The sequence below is a fragment of the Crocuta crocuta genome, unplaced genomic scaffold (assembly GCF_008692635.1).
Source record: "Crocuta crocuta isolate KB4526 unplaced genomic scaffold, BGI_CrCroc_1.0 scaffold506, whole genome shotgun sequence".
Classification (NCBI taxonomy): domain Eukaryota; kingdom Metazoa; phylum Chordata; class Mammalia; order Carnivora; family Hyaenidae; genus Crocuta; species Crocuta crocuta.
In genome coordinates, this window is record NW_027528991.1 from 1,815,050 (window position 1) to 1,831,799 (window position 16,750).

The 16,750-nt window shown below is 46.3% G+C and overlaps 1 protein-coding gene across 1 annotated transcript in view; it reads right to left on the reverse strand.

Annotated features, from left to right (window-relative positions):
- Positions 1 to 12,550, reverse strand: part of AFDN (afadin, adherens junction formation factor) — a 116,307-nt gene extending 103,757 nt beyond the window's left edge. The window contains exons 1-2 of the mRNA XM_077757384.1: positions 12,461 to 12,550; positions 2,518 to 2,713 (exon numbers count right to left, since the gene is read on the reverse strand). Coding sequence (XP_077613510.1) covers positions 2,518 to 2,692 — 175 coding nt within the window. The 5' untranslated portion in view covers positions 2,693 to 2,713; positions 12,461 to 12,550. The remainder of the gene's footprint in view (positions 1 to 2,517; positions 2,714 to 12,460) is intronic.
- Positions 12,551 to 16,750: the final 4,200 nt, after the last annotated feature.

Genomic DNA, 16,750 nt, shown 5'->3' on the forward strand with positions numbered 1-16,750 from the left:
AAAAAAAAAAAACAGTCAGGTCTAAATCGCGAAAGTAAAACAAGATCAAGGGTGAGCACTCTGCAGTGTGTGCGGCTAACTACGAAACGGAAGTGCAGTCAGGGTCCACGCAGGACCTAACAGATCTTTCTGCCTCACTGGTTCTCCAGTTTTTTTTAATCAGCAGAATCTTTTTTATTCTTCCAATGGATTTCACACAGGGAACCCCCCGCGCACACACACAACGGGTCCGGTGGAGCTTCCCTGGGCGGCCGGGGCTGCAAGCTTGCGCACCGGCTGGGGAGTCCCTTTGTCCCGGGGCCGCCCGCGGGCACAGCGAGCACGGGGNCACGGGAGGCACAGGAACTGCCATTAAAAAACGGAATGACTGGGGCGCCCGGGTGGCTTAGTCGGTTAAGCGTCCGACTTTCGCTTAGGTCATGATCTCGCGGTTCGTGGGTTCGGGCCCCGCGTCGGGCTCTGTGCTGACTGCCAGCTCAGAGCCTGGAGCCTGTTTCAGTCTGTGACTCCCTCTCTCTCTGACCCTCCCCTGCTCGCGCTGTCTCTCTCTCTCTCCTAGAAATAAATAAAACATTAAAAAAAATTTAAAAAAAAAAAACAAAAAAAAACCCGGAATGACTACTGTAGGTTCCCCTTCGTTTTTTGTGCGCTATTTTTCACACATGTATCATGTCCTTAGAGCATAAACACTTATTAACTTGTCTGCATCTAACAACAAAACGAACTTTGGCCCAGAGATGCCGCTGACCCGTCACCGACGCCCTCAGGGCTCCAGGACCTGGAAGCCGGGGACACACACACCGGGTCTCCTCGCATCCAGGGCACACGCGGGTAGGGCCCCTGCTGCGAACGCAGGGGTGTGGACGGCCAGAGCCACACTGCCCCAGCGGCTCACCTCGGGTATGGGCACGACCTTCTTCCCTGACACCTTCACTGGGCTTTCACCTCCTTACCGTAACACGGTTCACTTTTAATTAAAGACAATGTCAAAGAAAAAGTTGTATTTTCTTCTCAACAACCTAGTTATAGTGATTGTGAGCTACAGAAAAAACTCCACCTCAGAAAAACCATCCAAAATTAAGGCTATCCTCTACCGTCAAATCTAGCTTTGGTATTATTTATGTGGTGGGATCTCCTCATAATGTTAAAAGAGTAATAAATACGACCTAGATCTCACTCTTGGGGAGGGGGCGGATTGTCACACCTGAATTCCACACAGTACAAAAAATTCTTACCCTATTTCAAATACGCAAAGAAAGCATCAATTCTTAAGTCAAGACAAATAACTTATGTTCAAAGAGTATTTCTGGATGGAACTTAACAGGTATTTAAATTGGGTCTGTGCTATGTATGGAATCATGTTGCATTAACTGCAATTTGCATTTTAAGGACAAAAAATTGTTTACATTTATTGAGACAGTGAGATGGAGCAGGAGGAGGAGAGGGGCAGAGAGAGACACAGAACGTAGGTCTTTTATAGGTGACTCAACATTTCCAAACCACTCATTACAAAATGTATAAATTTCTACATCTCTAATGTTTATTTTTGAAGAGAGAGGGAGCAAGCACACACGTGAACCGGTGAGGGGGGAGGGGGAGAGGGGGAGGGGGAGGCAATCCCAGGAAGGCTCCACACTGTCAGCTGAGAGTCCACACTGGGCTCTAACCCACGAACTGTGAGATCATGACCTGAGCCAAAACCAAGTCGGACGCCTAACGGCCACCCAGGCGCCCCAAATTTCTAAATTTCTAAGCACTCCAACATAAAATGCCATCTGATATAGATATATAGGATATTTTCAAAAATTTCAAACATTAAAACGAGAAATTATGGGGCGCCTGGGTGGCTTAGTCGGTTGAGCGTTCGACTTTCGCTTAGGTCATGATCTCGCAGTTCGTGGGTTCGAGCCCCGCGTCGGGCTCTGTGCTGACTGCCAGCTCAGAGCCTGGAGCCTATTTCAGAGTCTGTGTCTCCCTCTCTCTCTGACCCTCCCCTACTCACGCTGTCTCTCTCTCTTAGAAATAAAAAAATAAATAAATAAAAAACACGAGAAATTACTAACAACCTAAGAAAGTTCCCTCAAGACACCCTAATTACTCCCAAAGAGTAAGAAAAATATACTGGCTCACATTATAAAAATACTCATTTTTGTAAGACTGAGGATTCATACTCATATTTTAACTGGTTTAAATGAATTGTAGGATAATAATCTACACATAAAAGCTGCATGAACTATTGCTCCAAAAGCAAGTAGCCTACTGTGTGGCCGGTGCGGCCGCGGGGCCACACCTGCTGGCCCGCCGTAGCCACGAAGGGTCGCGCTCCTTAGCTCTGGAGGACGAAGCACGTGTGAAAGTAACACATTCATCCTGACTCCACCGGATGCAAGCGCGGGGACCTGTCCAAACATTTCTCGGAAGCACCAACGCCCCCCCCCGCGGCAAAGCACTGCTGTGACAGACGCGCTCTGCACACACGAGTGGCCCGGAAGCTGGGTACACGGGGTGCACACCGACCTCCGCTGACGTGCACTTCGTAGAGGGAGTACTTGGGGGACGACAGCATCCGCATGTCAGGGCGGAACTTCTCTGCCAGCGTCTCGATCACGTCTTGCGTGGTGGCCGTACTGGAGACCCGAATGCATTTTGTTGCAAAGTTTCCAGCAGCTTTATCTTGAAAATAAAATCTCATTACGCCATGAAACTCCAAATCCTAAAGGAAAATAGAAAGGAAAAACAACATTCTAAAAAGATTCAATTTTTATAACAATAATAAATAGAAAAGGTCATTCACCACCTTTAAAAAACGTTTCATTACTGCAAACATACGAGACAGAAACTGAGAGTCACGGTTTAATCTTCAGACTGAATCACGGGACTCAGGACAAGTCACCTACAGCCTGCGCTGTCCCTGCCTCGCGTACAGGACGATGCTGTGCAGCAGCTGGTAACAGCTGGGGCTAATGAGTCTCCAGCCCGTGTCAGGCGCACCCCGACACACACTACTCTGCCGTGTCTTTCTATGACACGGGTTAGCAGATTCATTACTAAACCCTATTTTCAAGATTTGGTCATTAAAACAAAAAGTTTAAGGATCTTGCCCAGTTATGTGGCAAATCCACAGGTGAAAAAAGATCCAATGATCCCCAAAGTCCATGCCTACCAGTCCCTGACGTCCTTTCCAGCCTTGAAATTCTAAAGCCTAAAAATGAAGAAACTGCTCTAAAACCACGAGGGAAATGGTAGCTCCAATTCTCACACGAATGTGAGTAAATGGAAACTCTTAACTCTTGCAGAATATAATTGAAACTAATTTTCATATGAACCACTTGCCCAACATCAACGAACACCATTTAATTTTTCCCAAACGCTGACCTCTGGGGATACATACGATGGCCTTACAAGCAGAGGAACACCACCGTAAGACAGCCGAAGCGCCTGCAGCCACAGGGCGCCCCTCCCGTGACCCCCTCTCTTCCCGTTCCAGTTAATTACAATGCAGTTTATTCAGGGGAGACTCAGCTTCCAGGCCTCCTGCTGTAACCGTAAGACTCAGTGGTTCACATCCCGCAGGCTGTACCACTACATCAGAGGGGGTCTGGTTTTTGTTCTGTGGGGGACACTTTACCTGGGGAGCCAAAGGGCTAAGGTGCATGGCTCCTGTGTACCCCATCATTTCCCTGAACCCAGGAAAAGCACACTTCCTCATCCGCTCTCCCTGCCCTCAGCCCCACTGCCGACTCCTCCCTCTCCTCAGCCTCCACACCAGCACATCAAGTCATCCCACCTTCAAAATACGTCTAGAATCCACCCAAAACTCTGCTAAAGTCAGATCATGTCACTCCTGGTGATGGCTTTTCTGTGGGCTCAAAATCCATCACAAGTAAGCTTTTCTGTACTTCCTCCAACCTACCCACTGATTCTTCACTAATAACCATGACTTATTACAATTATTACAAGATATTAGAATGTGGTTAACCGTACAAACTGCAGGAAAATTAAAACAGAAAACAAGACAGTAAGACATATTTATAGCCGCGTAGCTTTACTGTGCTTGCTCAGACCCCGTCCGAACACCAGGCAGTAGTCACTTCTCGTTTCCCACTGCCCCAGGGGAAAACAGAGAAAGTGAGCATGTGTGTTAAAAACCACCACCACCACCATGGAACCACAGATCCTGGCTTGAAGTAAGGCCATGGGTATGGGAGTCAGACTGCAAACAGCTTTAGGAGTTGGCAAAATGGGAGCTCTATCAGTCCTGTTCTGGTCTCCAAGTGACATAAACTGCTTCTTTGTTGAGGCGGGGAGAAGCAGCAGAGAAAGTCGAGTGGCGTCCTCTTTAAACGTGCACCTCCATGTGTTACTCCGGCAGTCCCCAAACCCTCGTCAGGTACCGAACCGTCAGTCCGCCTGTAAGTCTCAGCATCAGTGACGGCGACCTCGCCAGGCACTTGCTCGGTTCCCCAGGGGTGCTGTCTTAAGCACCTGCCGGTGCCTGGCCGCCCGCTCTCCTCAGCTCCCTGCCCCCCTCCACCAGCCCTACTCAAGGCAGTGCTTCCACTTCCGGGTCAGCCCTCCCTGTCCACCACCTCCTCAGAGGTCAGAGAACACGAATGGCTGTCTGTATTCAGTTGTACAGGTGCCGGCCGTCACCACGGAGCCCAAGCTTATCCCGGGTTCTGGGGCTCCTGTCGCCACCACTCTGAGATCGTCTTTACGTTACAGACACAGCCTCCCACAGGAACCGGCAGAACCACTCCGGATCCTCCGCCGGCTACTGCTTCATAGACGAAGCGAGACCAGTCAGGCAAACTCACCTCCCACCCAGTCACTCTGCTAACAGGACTGCCTTCCATCGCCCATGACGAGACTAAAACCGTTAGATGTGGCTACGGATTCCGAAGACAGGAAGGCACCACCTTCTCCGATGAACTGTCAACGAGTAAGTCCTAAGTACCAGAAATGAAAGATTTGGGAAGAACGCCCAGCTTGGCAAGAACACAGGGACCAACCAAAAACGAACTGAACACGAGCACGGGGAGGAGGAGACCCCTCCGTCACCCTCCGGAAACCCCTTACGCAGAGATTACTACTGTCTATAGGTAAGAAAGGGCACCATCAAGACAAATCTCCATTATTAACACGGTTCAGCTACTGACCTCACATAAACGCTGAAATAAATGTAAAAAAAGGAGTAAACCCAAGGGTAGAGATCCAACAAATAACAGTACTTCCGTCTACAGAGAACTAATATTTCTGGTGATGTTTTTAAAGAAACAAATTTCCAGGCTCTACCAAGCCTAAATAAAGCAGCCTCTAAAACTACTTTTAATGTCATGTGCACTAGATAAGTGCTAATAAATATGAACTCTGAGGGGCGCCTGGGGGGCTCAGTCAGTTAAGCCTCTGACTCTGGACTTCGGCCCAGGTCATGATCTCACGGTCCGTGAGATGGCTTGTGAGATGGAGCCCCACGTCCACACCCTGCGCGGAGCCTGCCTGTGATTCTCACTCTCCATCTCCCTCTAGCCCTCCCCTTCGCACAGGTGCACAGGCTAAGAAAAAAAAAGAAAAGAAAAAAGTTATATAAATATTTAGTTTTCCCAGTTACCTTAACATCACACAGAATACCCAAGTATAGCTGTTACTAGAATACATCCTTAATAAATTAAGAAATTATCATTGTGTTCAACTATTCAGCTAAATACAAGTTTGGCTTGTGTGACTAGGTCCACAGAATTTTCAGACCCGAGAAGACTAAAATGGAAGTCCTTGAACCTAAAATTCTGCATGTAATGACCAAACAAATAATAGTAACTAACATATGTTAAGGGCAACCATGTGCCAGATGCTAAGAGCTCAGCATTTAGTTCCTCAAACATGAATTAGGTATTCGTCTCAAGGGGCTGGGAAAGAAGGTCCACAGAGGGTGAGTGTGTTTACACTGCAGCCACGCAGCCCGCCAAGGGGAGGGCGGAGACGCGGCCAGCGCGAGCTGCCCCCCTGGCGCTTGAACTTTCAAACCCGAGCCCTGCAGCCCCCTCGGTTTCAGCAGTCCCTTCGTCCCTGCAGAAGAGTGACGGGACTTGTTCCTCTTCTTTACAACAGGTGCGGGAGGACTTCCAGGAGCATCAGTGACGAGAAAGAACTCTGCCAGCACGGCGGTCGATGACTTGCCACAACCACCGTCGCAGACAGAAGTGGCGTCCAGACACCAGTACTCCTACGGTTCGGCGGCAGCCGGAGGCCAGGCCCGCGCCGCGCAGGTGCCTGCCTCCTCCCGCCGATCGGGCCACGGGCACCGGGTGTTCGCAGCAGGGCGCAGAGAAGCTGGCCTCAGCTGCAGAGCTGCATCTCTGAGTGGCTTGCCTGACACATGGGAGCTCAAATTCCCTCAATTATAAATGAAAATGAGCAGCTTGTCTCGAGGAGCAAACTGCATAAAGCACCAGCAGCCCGCGCTCCCACTAGGCGGCAGCTTCCCCGAGGGGCCTCGCTCACTGTTCTAGGCCCTCCCTCAGTCTCTAATGCGATGCTTCACACATAAAAATAACAAATCTGTGGGGCACCTGGGCGGCTTAGTCGGTTAAGCGTCCGACTTTCGCTTAGGTCATGATCTCGCGGTTCGTGGGTTCGAGCCCCGCGTCGGGCTCTGTGCTGACTGCCAGCTCAGAGCCTGGAGCCTGTTTCAGTCTGTGACTCCCTCTCTCTCTGACCCTCCCCTGCTCACGCTGTCTCTCCTAGAAATAAATAAAAATATTTAAAACAAAAAATAACAAATCTGAGTCCAAACTTCCAACAGCAATATCCGATTCTTCTAGCTTTGGTTTGCCTGTTCTCCACTGCTAAGAACCCTGGAACAGAACTTTAAATGTGCAAGAAGCAGCCACGAAGTCTCGACCCCTGGGCTTACACTCTGATAACGCTGCAGCCAGTACAGTCATAACTTTACAAAGATAAACGTTTCCTTAAAAGAACAAGTCCTGGTGCAAACTACCGAGACAATATTTAAAACGAAACGACATGGCTGCGGTCCCCCGTGCCTCCAGAAGCGCCACTCGCTGGCGGCAAGTTTCGAGGAAGAGACCTCCGTCTGGCGCGGGCAGCACAGCAGCTCCGGCGGCGCCCCCCCCCAACGAACGCATGCGCGCTCACCGCGCTAATCTGCGCGAAAGGCAGGTGCAACCTATCACCTGTTTCCTTTCTTTAATTATTTTTCCCGACAGAAAAGCAAGTTTCTTTCTTTCCTAAAGGTGTATATTTACCCTTGCATAAACCTCTGCCTGAGAAATATTACCCCCAAGAATTATTACAGGGAAAATGAAACACTACTTCAGGTGGATTTAATGCCAACTCTGATTAATATTTATCAGAAACAAGAGACCCAAAAAACCACCGCCAACAAAAAGTCTAGGAAACTGGAGATGGTTCTTATAAACTTCTAGAGAGCTAATGCAAAGAACCAAGGATTGAAGGTGGAGATTTGCCTTTAAATATTTTATCAGTATCATTAGTTAACTGATCATCAATTGGCCTTCTTCTCCAAACCAGTAAAAATTCACCAGGGCAACCCCAAATCTCCTTTTGCTCAAGCTAGCCAGAACCAACATGGGCTTTTGGAATCTTGTATAAACACTGTTTCTTAAACACTAGTACTTTAAGAATACTCTTTAAAACTATATGCGTTTCATTATCTAAAACTTTCACAAAACAACTAATACCCTGGAAAGCTTAAACTAAGTAACAGCTGTAAAATGTAAAATGTCCTCACCGGGCTCACACTCTTCCCACGGCATTTATTCCAAAAGGGTCTTTTCCCTGCCCTTCCCGCTAACAGCACCAATTAGGGGCGCCTGGCCAGCTCAGGCAGTAGAGCATGCAACGCTTAATCTCGGGGTTGTGAGTTCGAGCCCCATGCTGGGTGTGGAGCCTACTTAAAAAAAACAATCTAACAGAATTATAGTACCTTGTAAATGGCTGATCTCCCAAACCTCAAGAGGTTTCTGTAAAAATTAAGCCCATTTAGGTTTGTTTTATACTGAACCACTTTTCAGATAACCACAGAGCACAAATTAAGAGTTTCCTCTCTTCACTTTGGCTGAATTCAAATCCCATCTCTACCAAGAGGTGGCTCAACACTCCAGAGTCTGTGTCCCCTTCTGTGAGAAGGGACTTCCACAGGACATGGTCACTCTGGGCCGGAACGTAAACTGGATACAGTCCCGTGAGAGCGACTGCTCTGCCCCAGCGATCCTCATCCAGGAAAACTGAGTTTCCACTTCTCCTACATCTATGTATTTGATTTCGATAATAAAACGATTCCATTAATTTTTTTTTTTTTTGTCTGAAAATAAGGCCTGATCTCTAACACATCACACAGTACATCTGTTCCGTGTGAACCAACTACTTCACTTCTAACATCTTGATGCTGGCTCACAAAGTGAGGAACGACCAAGTGTAGGGGCGCCTGGTGGCTCGGTAGGTTAAGCGTCCAACTTCAGCTCAGGTCCTGATCTCGTAGTTCGAGAGTTTGAGCCCCGCGTCGGGCTCTCTGCTGTCAGCACAGCCTACTTCAGATTCTATGTCCCCCTCTCACTCTCTCTCTCTCAAAATAAATGAATTAAAAAAAAAAAAGATAAAGTTTACTGAAATGCGGGAATAGTCATCTTCCAGATGAAAAGCAAGTCTTCTGGACTGAAACACCTGCCCCCACATCCCCCCTTGTGTAAAGTCCTAACAAAAACTCATCCAGCACACAAACACTTGCAAACATTAAAAATAAAACAATTCTCTGCCAGAACACACAGCCTGCCGTGAAAACCAATAAGCCAACATATTTTTTTAAAGCCTCAGTTATACCTGCCAACAAACAGCATCCAGTGAACATCTGTGAGCCCCACCTCTGTCAGCGTCCAGGGCAAGTTCAGTCTGTGTTTGCTGCTAGAAATCTACCCAGCTCCTGAGTCAGCGTATGGGAGTCAGGGGGGATCAAAACGTGAACGTTTCCCCACGGTCCTCATAAAATGTGTAAGTCTCTATTTGAATAGCTACCACACATCACATACTGGAAATCTGAAAAAGGGTCAGTTAAAGAATATATTAAACCCATATGACAAAAGAGCAATTCTCATATTCATGAGCAAAGATTATGTCTATGTTTCTATTGTAATCTTTAAGTATATTTGAACAACTGATATACAAAACAGCCCTAAAAGCCACTTATCTAGTGCAGAGGTTATAACCAATTTTGTCAAAGAGCCTTTGGAAGTCTAGTAAAGTCCATCAATTTGTTCTCAGAATAAAAACTGTAAATGTACTGGAAACCAACTTGACAATAAACTATGGAAAAAAAACTATAAATGTATCAAAATACAGAAGATTACAGAGAAAAAATTGCCTTAAAACTCAATTATTATAATGATTTTTAAAAACTAACATAGTAAAAAGTGCTTTTTTATTAGCATATTAAGTAAGTTCTAGAGTTGATTCATGTAACTCTAATTTTTAAGTAGACATGAATAGAAAGGTACTAAGTGAAGAAAATGCTGAATTTCAATTAGAACTTCATAAAAATTTATTTACTGAAAATAAAGATGTAATTATCTTCTCATCCAAGTTCAAATACCCCATGATATCTATTCACAGATCGTACGTTAAGAAACCCTGTAACAGGGCACCTGGGTGGCTCAGTCAGTTAAGCGTCCAACTTCAGCTCAGGTCATGATCTCAGGCCCTGAGTTCTAGCCCCACGTCGGGCTCTGTGCTGACAGCTCAGAGCCTAGAGCCTGCTTCGGATTCTGTGTCTCCCTCTCTTTCTCTGCCCCTCTCTACTCATGCTCGGTCTCTCTTTCTCTCTCTCTCTCAAAAAAAAAAACTCTAAAAAAAAAAAAGCCCTGCAACAACCCCAGTGAATGCACCAGTGAGCTCACTAGTCATGCAGCACGCGCTCTTTCTAGCTCAACAGCAGGAAAGTGCTGTCTTGGACAAAAGCAAAATTCATCTCACGTAGCTTTACTAGTTGGGCGTAATTTTATTCTCTGGTATTATTTAGGCCTATACTCAAACCGTGGCTTATGAAGGATCATTCCCCCCTCCCCTGCTGATTAGCGACACGCATACAGTGTAACAGATTTCTACCAGGACATGTGCTCCAGGTTGGGGAAATGGGGCAGGCGTGAAATTTTAATGCCAGCTACACTTGCGAGTGCCCAGGGCTACAGAGCAAAATGCAATTCCTTCCTTACTAGGGGTTACAGTCAAACCGCGTTAGTCTGAGAAAGGGTTCCCTGACCTCGGCTCTATGACATTTTGGACCAGATAACCATTGTAGGAACGGTGCTGAGCATGGAGGGTGCCTGGGATGTTCCTGGGTCCCTGGCCTGCACACGCTGATGTCAGAAGCACCCACCCAGCAGGGACAAAACTGTCCCTACGGAGACGTAGAGCAAGCATTCTAGTTCCTCCAACTGTTCTCTTTCCTGTGACAGAATTCCACACCCACTTACCACTGGTTCGCTTCTCTCTTGGACACACTGGTGTTCTATCCCCCCCGCCTGACACTCTGTCCAGAAGTGATCACAGAACTCCACGTGTGTAGCCCTGGTCACCCGTAAGGACACTGCGATCTCTAATACTACACCTGTAATTAATGCGATCTAAGATTACATTAGCTTTTTGGCCCCCACCTAATATTGCTGACTCACACAAGGTTCCAGTAAAATTTAAATTCTTGAGTCATCTGCCTATTAGTTACCAACTAATAACATTTCTTCAGCTTGGTGCTAATCTGTTAAACAAACACCCTTTGAGCACAACTGGTTCCTCATTCATCTAATCCTACCTAGACCCAACCCAAAAACACAAGAATAGAATGAATGAAAGACGTTGCTGAGTTCCCTGATAAAGTCCAGATATGTTATGGCTAATACACTTCCTGATCTGGGGCCGCCTGGGTGGCTTAGTCGGTTAAGCGTCTGACTTCAGCTCAGGTCATGATCTCACGGTTTGTAAGTTCGAGCCCCACGTCAGGCTCTGTGCTGACAGCTCAGAGCCTGGAGCCTGTCTTCGGATTCTGTGTCTTCCTCTCTCTCTGACCCTCCCCTGCTCATGCTGTGTGTCTCTCTCTCTCAAAAATAAATAAAACATTAAAATAAAATTTTTAAAAATGGATTTCCTCATCTACACACTTGGGAACCCCACTCCCTCTCTCACACACATTCACACACACAAAATGCCATCACTCCATCTACTGAGCCGTGCTGGTTCCTCTGAACGGGATTCCACAGCTTCCAGACCCCCCAGTTTCCCACACAGTCTGCCCACAGTCACAGAGAACATCTCTATGAGCAGCTGTAAGGTCAACCTTTCTACAGCGTCCACACATCCAGGTCACATGTGGCCTTTTAAAATTTTTACTGTGTAATAAGCAAACATCTTTATAGAAATCCGTATTTTTAAAATTATATATTAAAGATATATAGCAACTAAACAAACATTAACAAATTTGACAACATAAACTTCCATTTGGAGGACAAAAAACCATACAACGTGTTAGCCCTAAACACAAGTGACACATGGGGAAAAACCTCTTCAGCTAACGGCAGGAGCACAGCTTTCTAATATATAATGTGTCCTGGCGGCGGGGGTGTCTGCACTCCTCACTCTGCCAAAAAGCAGAGTGCTGGTCTCCAGCTGGACCTGGGCCCCGCGGGCGCGTCCACCCTGGTCTCTACGTGGGACCCAGGGTCCAGGCTGCAGCACTGTCACCTGGCATCCACGGGCTCCCGGGTGACATTTCCAGGAGCGTCTTCACGGCCGACCGAACCACTCCAGATGCCCCCTACGCGGCCGCCCTCAAGCACCATCCCCAGAGACTGGAGTTGGCCAGCCTGACACCCGCTCCAGGCCGCAAGCTGCTCCCGAGGCTGCCACCCTGANAGCCTGCAGGGGCCGTGCCCAGAGGAGGGGCCGGGGCTGCGAGGGGCCGCCTCTGCTGCTACCAAGGCAGGGGCCTCGTCCTGTAAGAATGAACCATTCATTGGTCCCCACAAGACAGAAAATAATAGAGTTCCTAAAACTTGAAAAGAAAAACACCAGTAACTCACTGAGGAATGTGCAAAAAAACAAAAAACAACCAACCCTGGACACTCACCAGACAGCTCAGAAAAGAGATAAATATGACTCAACTATAAAAAAGGATGAACCACCTCACTGATGATAAAATGACTTCAAAATACGACAATAAGATGCCATTTTTCAACAACCAAACTGGTAAAAACCTGAAAGTCTGACCCACGCTGTACTTCGGGCGGGGCGCGAACAGGTGCCTGGCCCCCGAGCAGCACTCGGCAGCACTGGCCCCAATCACACTGACACGGGCGTTCCGACTGGGCCACCCCACTTCGCGGGCCTCCCCACAGACAACCCAGCGGGACTGTGACTGCCCCGTGCGGTTACTCACGTGGCACAGGTCGGAAAACGCGCCAGCAAAGGGCACAGGCCGAGGAAGCCCCGGTGCCCGCGTGTTCCGGAGTAAAGGAACGAGGGAGCTCTTCACGCGGCGACGCGGCGACACGGCGCACGGTCAGGTGGAGAGAGCAAGGGGCACACGACACACGCACAGCGAGCATCCTTTCCACGAGAGGTGGAGACACAAACAGAGAAACACACCTGAGCACACCTACAGAGGGAAACCTTCCTTGAGCAGACAGACCAAAATGTAGTAAAGATGGAAGCAAAGCTCTTCTAAATGCAACTGATTACACAGTTTCAACTTTGGAACCATGTCATTTAAATTTAAACCAAACTGAAATTGTCTAATGTATCAGATTGGTTACATCACCATACAGAAAAAAATAATTTTTCCAAGTGACATTAGAAAACAGTATTTTGACTTTACATTCCTAGCAGACTCTAACTCCAAGGACAAGTATCTTACAAATAAATATTACTCTCATTATTAGCAGTAATATTGGCATTATCATGTATTATATAGTTAACTCTGTGATAGAATAAAACAAGTTAATTGTGTTAGTACAGTTATAAAACAAGATTTTCAATGTAAGAGAAAGAAGATTAAAAATTTCTTTAAATCAGGGGTGCCTTGATTTCGACTATGGCCGTAATCTCACATTACATGAGATTGAGGCCCCTGGGTTAGCAAAGAGATTGCTTGGGATTCTCTCTTTCCCTCCAAATAAATAAGCACTTAAAAATATTTTTTAAAGCAAAGAAATCAAGTATAAACCCTTTTAGGCCAAATCTGAGCTGGAAATATGAGGAGAAATTCATGGATGTTTTTCCCACAAGAAATAAATATCTCCCGGCTCTTTCCACTATAAAGGCTGTGAAACAAAACACAAGCAGTAAAAAAAAATAATAAGCATTTTGGGGGCACCTGGGTGGCTCAGTCGGTGAAGCGTCCAACCTCTGCTCAGATCATGACCTCACGGTTCGTGGGTTCGAGCCCCGCGTCGGGCTCTGTGCTGACAGCTCGCAGCCTGGAGCTGCTTCGGGGTCTGTGTCTCCCTCTCTCTCCGCCCCTCCCCTGCTCACACTCTGTATCTCTCAAAACTAAGTAAACAATTAAAAAAACTTTTAAATAGTAAGCATTTCTGGCACTTGGGCTGTGATCTCCAAAATTACTCTCCACTAAAAGGGGTCAGGGCTCCTTGGAGAAAGAGCTGGTTCCACAGAGAAGTCAGAAAACTGACGGGAAGAGTTTGGGACCCCTTGTTATGCCAGAAAAAGGAAGTTCTCGAAATGAACTGGCTCATTCGAAAAACCCTTCTAGCCACCCCACAGGTGTGCCGCCAAACCGGGGGAACCTGAAGGGCGGCGACGAGCAGGACCCCGCGGACGGCCCCGGACCGGANAAACTCAAAAACAGAACTCCCCTATGACCCCGCAAGAGCACCGCTGGGAGTTTACCCGAGGGACACAGGGGTGCTGATTCGAAGGGGCTCACGCACCCCGATGTTTCCAGCAGCGCGGAGGACAAGGGCGCACCCGCGCGCAGTACTCGCCGGCGCGGAATGAACTCCGCCCCTGCGGCACCGTGGGCGCTGCCTCAGGGTCCGATGCCGGGTGACCTGAGCCGGTGAGAGGAAGGCAGGCGAGAGAGAAAGCAGGAATCCAACTCCTGACTACAGAGAACACAGTGCTGGAAACAGAGGAAAGGTGCGTGGGGGGAGGGGTACACAGGTCAAGGCGCCTGGCTGGCTCGGTCAGTGGAGCACGCGACTCTGGGTCTCAAGGTTGTGAGGTCAAGCCCTGAACTGGTGTAGAGATTACCTTAAAGGAAAAAAAAGTTACTAAGATAAGCAACGAGGGGCGCCTGGGTGGCTCAGTCAAAACTCACAGTTTGTGGGTTCGAGCCCCGCATCGGGCTCAGAGCCCGGAGCTGCTTCAGATTCGGTCTCCCGCTCTCTCTGCCCCTCCCCCGCTCATGCTGTCTCTCTCGAAAAAAATTAAACATTTAAAACATTTTTAAAAAGCACTGAGTGATGTATAGAACTGACGACTCACTATATTGTACACCTGAACTAATGTAACACTGTATGTTAACTATACTGGAATTAAAATAAAAAGCTTATTTCTTAAAAAAATGAAAAAAAATCCTCGCATTCATAATGATAAAGAAAAACAAAGTCAAAAACAAAATAAAAATCACTGTCACCACTGCAAGTAACTAGGGCACCAACTTCTTGGCCTGAAAATAAGCAACTGAAGTAAAAGAACTCACAAACTGTCCTGCTTTCCTTAACTCAGATACAGAATATTTGTTTCTATTTTTTAAAGAAAAATTTCAGCCAATCAAAGTGAAATGACAGAAGTAGAAAATCAGCATTCTGTAACCAGCTGATGAGGCGAAGACCTACAATGATAAAAGCAGCCTGTGAAGGCTGGTAGGAAATTCAGGCTCACACACGTTCACCTCCTGCTGGGCGCCCTGTGTGAGGCCACCTATGGGACCGCCACGGGCACCAGTCACCAAGCACTCTGATCCAGAGGTTGGGCCTGAAGCCAATCAGGGCTTTCGAGCTATGGGAACACATCAAATACCACCCCCCTATCCCTGGAAACAAAAAGGCAAGTCCAGAATGGGGATAGTGGACAGGGAAATTAAGCTGTTTTTTTCCAGCAAGTCTGTGACATGAAATAAAAGGCAGGCTGGAGAGGGATGAGAATGCTCTACATTAAAACAGACATCAGGTAACTAAATATAACACGTAGACTTTGTTCGAATCCTGATTCAGATAAATATACTGTAAAAACACATCTTTAAGAGAGACAGGAAATGTGACTATGGGCTAGATATTAGATAACAGGGAGGAGTATGGGTGACGTTGCTGACGGTATTACTGCATTACAAGCTAGGCTGAGACGCACACTGAAGCAGAGGAAAAACAACACGTCAGCTTTCTGGATTTTCTCTAAAATAGTTCAAGCTAAAACAACCACCACCAACAAATTAAGAACAACAAATGTTGAAAATTCTTAATTCCGGTGGATGGATATAAAATGAGTCTCATCTATTAGATTTTATTAAAATATTTAATATGAAAATAAATTACAATTACAAACTAATTATTAAATAAAAAATAAACGTATTTTTGTAAAGATACAGATGCTCTAGAAAAACTTCAAGGCATCTGATTCCATAAATAGATAATGAATTAACATCAGAGGCCAAGCAAGCATCTGCTGCTTCCGCTGAGCAACCAGCAAGTGCGCGGAGGAAAGAGACAAAGTGAGGCAGGGCCTTGGAAATGGCTACATACTGGTTAAAAGGCCAGCATTTTCACCTAATGCTCATGTGGCTCTGGAGCCCGATGCTGGCGTTCTCTCATTTCCTGTCTGCAAAACCGGGAGTCTACTCTTCTCCACAGGCTTCTGTGGCCGCTGCACATTTATGGTACATAAAGGCACCTGCCAGTCCAGGTCACTCGCCGTGTACACATTCTCAAGTGCTCATACTCAAATGAGAACTAGTTTGAGAGGTACACAATCCCATCTCTAGCAGAAAACCAAAAAACAAACAAAAACAAAAAACTGATCACACATTTTTAAAAAGTACTGGAAAAATGCAAAATATTAAGCTTTATACTAAAAATGACACTTTACAATTGTTTTTGAAATTCAATATCCAAAAGTCCAAATCATTTCCAACCATCTGACTATAACGAAATCAACATACATGAAAATTTCGTAACATCTTCTTACTCAAAATAACTATGTTCCTGAACTCTGCCTGGATATTATTGTATCAAAAAGAAAATCCAAGAATATAAAATAAGAAAACTTGTTTTAACATCCCACTTCTTAAATCTGTACTCAAATCTGTATGGAAATTCTTTTTTAAGTATGTGAAATATTAAAAAGGAGTTTCTAAATTTGAACAGGGGTAAGGCGCCATACAAACTGTATATACAAATTGGTAGATTATCATTTGCAGTATTTACGGTAACTTTCACATCAAAGTAAAATAAATACTCTGGTGACTGATTCAAAAAAGACTCTTATAATCAAAACGCTTCCATCTTTATCTTTTCACTATAGCAGCAAGGTGGACTAAAAATTGAATTCACACTATTCAATCTATTTTGATTTAAAAAACAAACTTCATGCACCTTACTGCATTAGCAAACACACGTGCAATACAACTTTAAAACACAGGCTGTTAGTTTGAGTCGTCTGTATCTTAAAGCCTTTCACATATTACACAAGATACTCCAGAGGGGGCTGGGAC